General features: G+C 36.4%; 1 protein-coding gene across 1 annotated transcript; it reads left to right on the top strand.

The window, feature by feature from the left end:
- The first annotated feature begins 4208 nt into the window (after nucleotides 1–4208).
- On the top strand, nucleotides 4209–7557 carry LOC145102472 (ADP-glucose pyrophosphorylase family protein). The gene is made up of 13 exons (XM_079039868.1): nucleotides 4209–4538; nucleotides 4972–5069; nucleotides 5187–5287; nucleotides 5404–5482; nucleotides 5588–5648; nucleotides 5739–5878; nucleotides 5977–6067; nucleotides 6147–6195; nucleotides 6286–6402; nucleotides 6492–6639; nucleotides 6730–6822; nucleotides 7045–7156; nucleotides 7252–7557. The coding sequence occupies exons 1-13, from the start codon at nucleotides 4475–4477 to the stop codon at nucleotides 7350–7352; spliced, it is 1254 nt and encodes a 417-aa protein (XP_078895994.1). The 5' UTR covers nucleotides 4209–4474; the 3' UTR covers nucleotides 7353–7557.
- Nucleotides 7558–12540: the final 4983 nt, after the last annotated feature.

Raw genomic sequence — 12540 nt, 5'->3', positions numbered from 1 at the left:
ACACAAGGTCTTATTCCATTAAGACCTTCTAAATGATGCATTAAACAAAACTAACCATTTGGGACCCATTTTTATGACTTAAGACCCCTCATAGGGTCTGAAAGGACAACTTAAAGATAAAAAAACATGCCATATTCAAGATCTAAAATTTTGGGACCAAAATGCTCCATAAAGACATCCAAAACTAGATCTATATGCTAGAGGAATAAAGTTACAAGCTTTTTACCTTAGAATAGTTGCAAATGAAGTAGAAATACCAAATCCAATTGTTCCAGTCCTTCAAGAAGACCTTGGGTTCCTTCCTTCCTTCCTTCTTCTTCTAAGGCACCAAAAACACACTTCTAAGCTTGAAAAGGCTCCTTAAGGTGAAACTAGGGTTGCACAACCGTATGAGAGGGATGGAGGCAGTTAAGGTGAGTGAAATGAGGCCATAAGAGTGCTTAAATACGAGACACACCCTAAAAATTAGGGTTTCCTTAACTAGAAAGTACGCCCAATGTACACTGATGTACGGCCAGCATACACCATGTGTGCATGGCGTACTCCGAAGGTCATAATTACAACAACTACATTAGGGCTCCTTTGCACACTTTCTTGTACTTAGGGAGCAAAATGCAACATAATAAAATTATAGGGTTGAAATTTGAAGTACCTTATCATCGAGATGCTACAGTTCTAAACTTCGTCCTCGAAGTCAGTTGCGACGAATAACTGTAACATCCCAAATTTCAAGACCAAAAATTTCATTTTTAATTTAAAGATTCATAAAACAGATCACTGAAAATGCCATCAATGTTATCTCATATCATGAAAACCATAAGTCAACCATCTCAAAAACATATCATAGGAAAATAATGTCAGAGTACAAATCCCAACATTCTCATGTGCGGAAAATCGTGTGTATGATGTGCTGCTATCGTGTCGGCTCCTTTCCCTTCGAAGAAGAAGGACCTGAAACAAAAATTGAAAACTGTAAGCACAAAGATTAGTGAGTTCCCCCACCATACCACATACCATACAATAAACATATTGTCTAACATGTCCGGGTACTGGACTACCCCTTCGGTCTCTTTCAACCGCTAACTACCTAGCATATCAAGGTGCTGGCCTACCCCTTTGGTCTCTTTCAACCAGTAACTTGCCTAGCATATCAGGGTGTTGGGCTACCCCTTCGGTCCTTTCGACTGGTACCTTGCCTAGCATATCAGGGTGCTGGCCTACCCCTTCGGTCCTTTCGACCGGTACAGTGGACTATTTCACCCTTACTTCTACCATATAACATCCTAGTACATAAACACATAAGTCATATACTGCCTAGCTTATCAGGTTGCTGGCATACCCCTTCAGTCCTTTTGATTAGCAATGGGGCCTATCCTAACGCTCCTATCACTATCACATAATATCATAGCATACTAGCACCTAAAGCATAACAGATAGTGGCATACCAGATAATTATCACAAAGACAATCATCTCTACTATAACTTTTACTAGTGGGCTGACATTAGTGCCTTCGACCCACTTCTACTGGAAGGTAACTCACCTCAAATACTGTGAAGTAGCTGAATTGTCATCGGCTCTGAAATCTGCCCCACTCAAACTCCTACACATACATATTTCCTTTAGTTGCCATTTTTCATGCTCATAACCCCTTAAGGGCTAACTTTGGTCAAAGTCAAAGTCAAGGTCAACACCCTGGTCAAAGTCAACATCTGGTCAAAGTCAACATCTGGTCAAAGTCAACGTTCCGAGTTGACTCAACTCGCGTAGTTGACCCATTAACTCGTTGAGTTCCATAAATCCGAAAACTCTAAACTTGCAATCCAACTCGTCGAGTTCTTTCACAACTCGTCGAGTTCCTCCTATCCATGGTATCGAGACTTTCCCATTCTACTCGCCGAGTCATCCTTGAACTCGTCGAGTTTTCCCTTTTTACAGAATCAGGACATTTCAACCCAACTCGTCGAGTTCCTCTATGGACTCGATGAGTTCTTCGGTCTGTTGAGCCATCTTAATAGATTAAGCCCAACTCGTCGAGTTCCTATCCATCAGATCTAAACTCCATACTCATACTGGAAATACCCTTTTAAGGGTAAAGTTTCCAACTTTACCCATTAATAGTCCTTCTTAATTGGTTTTGCTCAAACCCTAGTTCTTTAAGACTTAGATCTTGGTCCAAAAGCCATAATACTCCAAACCAAATCATGAAAACTGAGATCTAGACCCTAGCCACCAAATGAACACGTAAAGTCTCAGACTTTCCCTCCATGCATGGCCTTTGGGGGCTTAAAAGGCCAAAATGACACCTTAAAGCTAGCATGGGGCTTCCATAGCCATAAAGTTTGCAACTTTATGCCATGAAACCCCTTCTAGACCTTAGATCTGAAAGGTAAACCACTTGGGATGTCCATTTCCCAAGGACCAAGCTACTTGGACCAAAAACTCAACAAAAGTGGAGATGAGGAGATCTAAGCACACAATGGACAAGTTAGGAGCTTTTTACCTCTATTAAACTAGAAATGGAGCTTAACTTTTAGATCCACTCTCCTCCTTCAGGTCCTTGCTCTTTCTTCAAGGATCCTTTTCTTCAACTTCACAAAGAACACACAAAAATGACACAAAAACACTCAAAAGTGGATTAGGGTTTTGTGGCTAGGGTTTGGGGTGATGGAGGCTGCAAATGAGGCCAACCTTTGGAGGTTAAGGTGTTTAAATTGTTGGATATAGTGTCTAAGTCGATCACTATATTTGGTATGTACTTGACCCAACCTGACATGGTCCACTTGGGTTGCATGGCATTGCACCACTTGGATAGACAAATGAGAAAAAGGACACTTAGGGTTTATTAATATATTATAAGTTCTAATATATTAATAATATTTAATTAGTATTGGTCAAGAATTAATTTAGAATTAATTTTGTGATCAAAAGGAGACTAATTAAATATATGGGGTTGATTGTGTAAATCATCCATTCTTATATAGTGGGCTAATGATCCATGGTTTATGGAGTTGGGCTAAAACCCATATGGTGCTCCATGGATAGTCCATGGGGGTGATAAACCCATGGATCATGGGAAATGAAAAGCCATGTCAATTAGGGTTTACATGTGGTAACCCTACTTGTGACACAACTATAAAAGGACCCCATAGACTTCCAAAATCGGCACCTAGTGTAAGAAGAAGAGGGCAAGTCGATATTGTGTCATAGTGAACTTCTCTCAAGTTATTCCAAGTGTTGTGGTGTTGTGTGAAGCATTTGAGACATCACATGTGGGGTGCTAGGCTCACTAAGTCTTCAAGGAATCCAAGCTACTAAAAAGTATGCTATTCTACTTGATTTTTGTATTACAAGTTCCCCATAACATGCTATTTAGGAGGTAAATCTTGGAAAATCAAATTTGCATGTATATTAGAGAAAACATAGATCCAAGGTTTCTAGGGTTGCATGTACACCATAGAAGTGTTAAAATGCTCAAAACTCATCATAAATAGGGTGCAAAACCCTGAAATTAGGGTTTCACTCTGGCGGTCCTACTCGTCGAGTTGAGGCTTCCAACTCGTCGAGTAGACTTTAAAACCCGCGTCCAAACCCATTTCCTACTCGACGAGTTTGGGCCTCCAACTCGTCGAGTTCTCATATAAAAATGAATAAATTTTATTTAAAATACATACCAGGAACTAAGCGTTAACAATAACTCAACATAATGCTCCCGCATCTCAGCCTCTGGCTCCCAGGTCCACTAGGAGCCTCTCCAATGCTGCCATTGTACCTTTACCAAAGGTATCTCCTTGTTGCGCAAGAACTTCATCTTTGTCTCTAAAATAGCCAGCGACCTCTTAACATAGTTTAGACGCTCATCGACCTGAATATCGTCAAAGGAAACCACTGCCTCATCATCCAATACGCACTTCCGCAACTACGAAACATGAAAAGTGTTGTGAATCTGATTGGGCTCCTTAGGTAGATCCAACCTGTAACTCGAAAATGCCCAATATATCGGGGACCCAACTTCCCCCTCATACATCACACCTTTCCAAGGTGGACCATTGTATAGTGTTAGTGATAGTTATCACAATATGATAATTTTTACAAACTACAAGGACCGATCGTTAAATTTTGTCGAAGTAAATCAAAAAAAGTGGTTTCATTCCCGATCGCCAAAGTGTCGGCTTCTTAGCTAATAAGCGGGTCCCAAAATTTAGTCATAGAGATAAAGCATGTGAGGGAGCAATGGCCATGTAGTTATCCCAGATCGAGTGGACTCTTCCATTTCATTTACTCTCTCAAGATCTTGCTAACTACATCCCAAATTCATTGTCGAGACGCTATAATCTCATTCTGATACTGAGAAAGTGCTGTCGGTATCAAATTAGGCGCCAATTGAAATTGAGAATTGATAGTTTGATTCAAAATACTTGTGTTGTTGTTGTTGTCTCCTTGTGTTGTTCCTAGAGACGGAGATCTTGATAGGGAATGGGAATGATGAGCTCAGATGAGAGAGCTGTTGCCGTGATCATGGTTGGTGGCCCTACAAAAGGTATTCTTAGTTCCTTATTAAGTAACTTCAATTGCTATCATAACTCTATCATACCAAATTTTACTATTTTTCATTCAGATTAGTAAGATAGTTGCTCAATCTTAGTTATGATTCACTGGATCTCGCTGCACTACTACTGTAAATAGAAATTGTTTGTTTCTGTTTTTGGATGGGATGTCGTCACATCACACCCCACGATCTGAATTTGCTCTTGATTTCTTTTGTAAATGTGTTTTTCAAAATTTGATCCGAGTAGAGTAAGATTATGTATGTTATATGTATCTTTCAGATTTCGAAGTGGAATTTTGATTGTGAAAAAGAGAGAAATTTTCTATTGTTTCTTGGATATTGTTGGAATTAGTGATTCTTCGAATCTTCTTCCTTTTGTTAATTCCAATTCATATTGGACAATTGACATATTGTTGTCTTTTAGGTACTCGATTCAGGCCATTGTCACTAAATATTCCAAAGCCACTTTTTCCACTAGCAGGACAGGCAATGGTTCATCATCCAATCTCTGCCTGTAAAAAGGTAAAACTTTATCTGTTTATTGTTAAATTTGGCCACACTTTTCTTCTTGGAAAGTATATATCTGAATCATGACAACAAAGTTTAACAGAATCTTATGCACAATTCTTTCTGTCATAGATACCAAACCTAGCACAGATCTATCTTATTGGTTTCTACGAAGAACGTGAGTTTGCCTTATATGTCTCCTCCATCTCTAATGAGCTTAAAGTCCCTATCAAGTAACTTCATAACCATTTCTCTTCTTAATAATTTTACTTTCCCTTTGATGGTGTTAAACTTGAGCTTAGTTTCTCATCTTGTTATTATGTTTTCCTTTTGGATCATCCTGAAATAGATACTTGAAAGAGGACAAGCCACATGGATCTGCTGGTGGACTATACAATTTCAGAGATCTCATCTTGGAAGATAACCCGGTTTTACTTTTAACTTTTAACCTTTACCCTTCCTTTCTAATAATAATAGAAAAAAAAACTATCTTTTCAAACTCCTGTTGAATGATAATGTTTTTTTTATAACAGTCACACATCTTCTTGCTGAATTGTGATGTTTGCTGCACTTTCCCATTGCCTGAGATGCTTGGTACGCTTTCTTTTTATACACCACATATCTTTATACAAAATTCTTTCATGTTGAGATTCTAACATACATTCTATGTTTATTTTTTTATAGAGGCTCATAAAAAATATGGTGGGATGGGAACAATCCTTGTAATTAAGGTTTCCCCTGAATCAGCAGACCAATTTGGGGAGCTTGTAGCTGATCCTAATTCCAATGAGTTGCTCCATTACACTGAGAAACCTGAAACTTTTGTATGTGTGGTCAACCAAAGTCAACAACTTGACATGTTAAACAGACTAATTAGTTATTACTATTTTGTTCTAATTAATAACAAATGTAATCTACACAGGTTAGTGACCGAATAAATTGTGGTGTTTATGTATTTACACCCGAAATCTTTACTGCAATTCAAGGTGTTTCTACACAACGAAAAGACAGAGGTTAGTTTTATAACTTATAAAAAAATTACAATGTGTTTTTTTTATTAACTGAATTCTGTTTCTTTTATTTGTTTTGCAGCTAATCTAAGACGTCAATCCAGCTTTGAGGCATTACAGTCAGCTACAAGGTAGTACTTATTTTTGAATTTTATAAACAAAAGAAAGTATGAAGATATATTAAACATTGTGTCCTGATATAAGTGTACATGTAACAACAGGAGTCTTCCTGCAAATTTTGTAAGACTGGATCAAGATATATTATCACCACTTGCAGGAAAGAAACAGTTGTACATATATGAAACTAGGGATTTTTGGGAACAAATAAAAACACCTGGGTAAGTAAGTCATAATAAATCCAAGATCCTTTATTTCATCTGTATAAATTATTAAATCCTCTAAATCATTTCTTGTTAAATTTATACAGAATGTCCTTGAAATGTTCTGGATTGTATCTTTCATTGTTTCGTTACACCTCACCCCATCTTTTGACTGAAGGAGATGGTTCAAAAAGTGCCACTATACTTGGTGATGTTTATATTCATCCCTCAGCAAAAGTTCATCCAACTGCAAAGGTAATTAATTAATTACACTTTTTTTTTTTAAATGAAGAATGTTTGTTATATGATGAGGTTATTGGTTTATTTTTCCTTAAATTTGCACAGATTGGCCCAAACGTCTCCATATCTGCCAATGCACGTATCGGAGCTGGTGTCCGGTTGATCAACTGTATTGTTCTTGATGATGTTGAAATCAAGGTATAGTAGAACACCATATGAGTGAGAGGGCATTTTCGTCTTTTTACACATACGAGAGATCGAAAACAACTCTCTATCCCATCTTTTTTTGGCTCATATAAAAAATTACAATTTTTGTCCCGTTGACATCAGTCACAGTCATAACAATCATTGTCACTGTCACTAACACTGGCAGTTGGTTACAGTCACAGTCACAGTCACAGTGTTATTGTTTAATCTCAGGAAAACGCGGTTGTTATTCATTCGATTGTTGGTTGGAAATGTTGTATTGGGAGGTGGTCGCGTGTCCAGGCTGAAGGATCTCCCAACGCAAAGCTTGGAGTGACCATTCTTGGTAACATCTTTTCTTTACAATCAAGAGTCTAAAATAGTCAAAGCTTTGACTCTAAAACTCAAATTATGATTTTGTTAATGTTGTATGAAATCCAGGTGAAGCTGTTACTGTTGAAGATGAAGTAGTGGTAATCAATTGCATTGTCCTTCCAAACAAGACTCTAAATGTTAGTGTTCAACAAGAAATTATCTTATAACAAAGTAAAGACGATTCAAACCCTAATTTTTTTTATATGTCCTCTCTTCATCGGATGGATGCCAAAAATAACAAGATGAAGTTATAGTATGGAGTGTGTATTCTTCTTAAACATTAATGTCTATAGAAGTTTGTGTTTGGTTTTACTTTTTAGAAGCTCTTGTACATGACAATTTGGGAAGCAAATGTTTATGTTTTATTTAAAATCTTGAGACAATGTTCGTTCTCATACCCATCAAACGTTTGCAAAATTAATTTACTTGTTATGCTAGTTACGAAAAACAAATTATGAGAATTTAACATTTAAGAGAATATGTTACGCTTTCATTTTACCATACCACTAAACATACTTAGCACCCATATTCCTTAGAGAACTCAATAAACTTACCAGAGTTATCACAATCATGCGGTGTTTAATAACTGATTCTACATTATGATCGATCATTCGTAGGGATGATAGATTGGTGGGTTCGAATTGCTTTAAGGAAGAGATTACTCGCCTTGAAACAATGATATTTTATTATCTTTTAGTCATTCAATTATAATGCTCAAATATAATCCAAGATCTATTTGGAGATAAATCATGGCGTCCAAAAATCTCCAACAAATGCACATGTTTTTAAATACAATGTCACATTCATTATTCGCACCACAGGATTGAACGTGATTGATTTGGCAATATCGGTCATGCAAAATGGGCAAAAGGTTTTTTTTCCTAACATTCGTTGGAATGTAATAGACCTTGATATTTTAGATGCCATAAACATATTATCGGTTCATGAACACAATTTACCGATAACGACGCTCGAAGTTATCAATTGAGTACATTCAACATATTTATATTCAACGCAGTGACTTAGGAGGTAAAGATAATATATACATAACGAAATATTATGTAGTTCTAAAATGATCATAATCATGATGTTTCTTTTGCAATGAGTTCTTTCATGTACTCACCCTTTATGTGAATATGGTACTTTAAATGAGGATGTAAAAGTATGTCCGGTGGTGGGAGGAAAGGAAAATATCGTCCCGAAAAGTATGAGTAACAGATTTTACGAATACCCATGTTGTAAATCTTCAACTTCAAGCGTGTACATGTAAGAATTGACGCAATCATGATATGTGTGGTCATGTGTTCATGTTCTGCTGATAGCATGATCTTTAACCTACACAAACTTTTACCATATGGTTAATGTTTATTTATTGGACTTCAACAGTGCATCGAGCTACATACCAATCGGAAACTGTGCATCCTCTACCGGTTCCATCTAACTAGAAAAATACCAAACATAATGATAGTTGTTTTAACCCCTATATAATTGAATAAATTGTGTTTGGATTTGGAATTATGAAAGGCAGTTATTATCATTACTTCTTATTACACACCACAAATAACAAAAAGAAACTACAAATTAAAAATAAGGGACATGTTTAAAAATATTCCAAGTAGCTCCATGTGTAAAGTCAACCCCGTCACTTTGCATTTTATTGCTCCCTATTCGCCTCTAAAATATCATATTTATCTACATTCGCCAATTCGTTTTTAATATTATGATAGATTTTGGGGAAATTTTCACCTTTCTTTTAGATCCTTAAAATTACTCTTAGTTCTTTCTTTGTTTGATGAGCGCTACAACCTAATTTAAGTGGATCTAAAGTGATCCTACTAGCAAATGTGGGAGCACAATGAGGCTAACTTTTTTCTTAATGATATTCCAAGAAAATGTGAGTGTGATCTCTTCTTCCTTAGTCCATGGAAGTGGTATATTTTCCACAATTTTGAGTTGAATAACTGAATAAAAAAGGTGTAAAAACACTAGGTTCCTAAGTCTTATTTATACGGGAAAAAAAAGTCAACATTTTAGACAAACATTCCAAAAATACTGCATATGTACATTCCAGACACATACCTACCACTTTTAATATACACATACCTCCTAAAATTTACAACCTTCGACTCGCCACATACCACCTACCAATTAACTTTGATGTGATATCGGACCTCGGGACATTTGTCCTCCGTTAACTGGCTTGGGTCTTAATGGAGATCTATATCACAACAAGAGAAAACAAGCTATTAGCTAGTCTCTGGGAGGGGACCCCCGAAGAACTCTCTGATGGTCAAGTTAGTCTCCATGGGAGATATTGATGGGTTTCGAGCCTAGTCAAAGACCAAAAACATGGCAGCGAAAACAACAATTATGATCTAATAGACTCGAAACAACAGATGAAACTCAACAATTTATTCAACTCCTTAGGACATAATGAATAAAATCATACCTTTGCTTTTTTAGTAGGTTTCTTCTTTTGATTAGCCAGTTGAGTGGACTAGAGAACCCAACAGAGAGTTTTTCTCCTGTAACCGCACCCAAAAAAGAAAAATAGAAGCATATCTAAGCAATCCTCAAACTGTGAGCTGCAAACCGAATTGAAAACTCGATTTTGCAACCCACAACAATGTGGTGATCTAGGTGCCACTTCGTGGGAACTGCACTTCATGATTCTTTAGGGTTTTGAGGTTTCTTAAGTTTGATAGTTGAAAGTTATTTTTCACTTGTGTTAAAACCGAATTTGGAGCCCTCTTTATATAGGGAGGTGATTTGAAACCCAATGAACAATTATCAAATAGAATAATAATTATATTTGGAATTCAAATCATTCTGGAATATTCTATATTTAATTATTTTCTAATTAATTATTTAAACTATTAATTAATTAACAAAACAAGTCACTCATATAAATATCTTTTCGGTTATGCTTTATTTTGTTCTTGCATGTAACCCAAAAGGATACTGCTATTTATAGACATATTAACGAGCTTTTTATGACTATATGCACTAATATCCATCAACTCCCAATTGAACTTAAACATCAACAATTGACTGGTCTAATACTTACTAGGAACAACAGTGAGTGACAGTCCATGCAACTACTTTACTTATAACAACATTGCTATAAACAACCCTAAGACTGGTAACTTCAAATTCCTTTGATCTTCATGATATCTTATTATGAACTAGAGACATGGATCAAGAGTCAATCACATGGTTCAAGATTATGTTTCCCGATACCGACTTGTGGTAACCAAGGGTAACCAAGGAAAAATAGAGTAGTCAAATGAATCCACAAGCCATACTCTCGGTTTGTGTCATTTCACTAACACCTACAGATTGGAAGTTTGCTAGTGTTCCACTAGACTGTCTACAATAGTCTATGGTCTCCATCAATACTTTGCTTGATGACTGATCTTTGTTGGGTATGGTCTCTTTGCCCTAACTTCGGCATGGTCTCTCACCACTATTCTATCTTTGGTATGATTTCTCACCATTATCTTTTTTTTCTTATGGTCTCTCATCATTATCTCTACTATTATTGTCCCTAACTGTTATCTCATTTCTATTATCTCTTTCTACACGTCCTACCCAATACATCATGAGTTTGGTAAAATACATACATACATACATACATACATACATACATACATACATATATATATATTATATTTTCGAAAAATCATTATCTCATGTAACACAAATATCAGAAACTCAGATAATAAGCACATAAAGCATTTATGCAAATTAAATATTTGATATCTATGTGTAAGTTGAAGGTATCTATGCACTCACCTGATAGAGGCAGGTGACTCAAAGTTAGGGCAACGTTTCACCTTAATATCTTAGATATTACCTTGACATGACCTAAGTATGATTAATACAGAGTCTTAGTCTAATGATCCTGGTGACTAATAATAGTCTAGATCCTTACTAATCCCAATGTATATATCAAGATCTATTAAGTAAGGATCAGCCATGCATGACAGTTGGAGGCAGGGTCATTTGGGCATTTAGCTTTTATCAAATCTAATAACCAAGCTAACATGACCATTCTAGACACTTCTCCCGTAAGTAGATCAATCAGTATAACGACTTGGAATTACTGATAAATCTTATTTATAGGTTCATAATAACGACTTATGACTATAAATATAAGTTACACCGAAAATAAAAGAGTGTAGCTTAAATTATAGGGGTTCTTGATGTAAACTGGAGATCTAATTGGGTAGAATACTAACGTGGGGACTTCTATTCGAAGGTTACAACTAGCAAGTATTCAAAGGTGTCGCACCACAGCCCATAAACTCAATAAAAATGACCTACAAGTGAAGAATACTCGAGAAAGAAATTGTGTAGGGGTGTAGGGGTGAAAGCATATATGAAGCCGACTATTTATAAGCAAGAAAAACATTGTGTGCTGCACACACTAGGCATGTGCATCGCACACTAGGGTAGTGCTAGCTCTTTTGGGCTTCTGCCACATGTCGTCAACTCGTTTGTCCATGTACGCCTTTTCTAGAAGGTGTGATGTGTCTTATCTTCATGGTGCCACGTGTCCAAATTTCTTGGTGTCATGTCACCTTGCCTCTTCAAAGATTAGGCGGTTGACCATGCCATATGTCGCCTCCAAAACATGCCACGTCATCATGTGCGCAGTGCTCTTCACGCGCGCAAATTTCCAAAATTTCAAAATGCCGTAACTTCTTCATACGAGCTCCGTTATGACATTCTTTATATCCCCGGATAGCCGTGGATGTGATCTACAACTTTCATTTAGACTCCATCGAATAATTTTGAGTTTATTTTTAAAGCTATATTTTTAACAGACTTAGACTGTTGAAGTCCGTTAAAAATTATAACAGTCTCATACGATATCCACTATCGACTATCTTTATATCAACATAATCATATGGACGAGATCTTCAACTCTTAGATTGTTTTTCCTAGCAATCAACGGATCTCTACTTCGGTTTGTGAGCCCTATATTGTTGTGCTAAAACTTTGAAAAATCATAACTTCCTCTTTATGAAGTCAGATTTGGATGTTCTCTATATGCACGCTCTCGGTTTAATGACTACTAAGACTTTAATTTAGACCTTTTAGGCTAAAAATTAATTTATCAAAAATTCACTTTTTACGATACGCAGCGTCGCGCCGGTTTAATCGTAAAACTTCGAAGAAGCATAACTTCTTCATACGAATTCGGATTTCAGCATTCTTTATGTGTACAAAATCCTTGTCACATATACCACAACTTGGTTAAGATTATGTATCTTAAATAATCCCCTATTTAAAAGTTATTATTATGCCTTATACTAACTTATTTGTCTAGCCCGAATTTACGGGTGTTAT

This window comes from Lactuca serriola, chromosome 4 (assembly GCF_051521515.1).
Source record: "Lactuca serriola cultivar US96UC23 chromosome 4, Lser_US96UC23_V15, whole genome shotgun sequence".
Classification (NCBI taxonomy): Eukaryota; Viridiplantae; Streptophyta; class Magnoliopsida; order Asterales; family Asteraceae; genus Lactuca; species Lactuca serriola.
This window is presented reverse-complemented; position numbering and strand designations above follow the sequence as displayed.

Coding starts and splice junctions, on each gene's coding strand:
- LOC145102472 (XM_079039868.1), top strand. CDS start 4,475: ATGGGAATGATGAGCTCAGATGAGAGAGCTGTTGCCGTGATCATGGTT. Junction 4,539..4,971: donor GGTTGGTGGCCCTACAAAAG/GTATTCTTAGTT, acceptor GTTGTCTTTTAG/GTACTCGATTCAGGCCATTG. Junction 6,403..6,491: donor GAACAAATAAAAACACCTGG/GTAAGTAAGTCA, acceptor AAATTTATACAG/AATGTCCTTGAAATGTTCTG.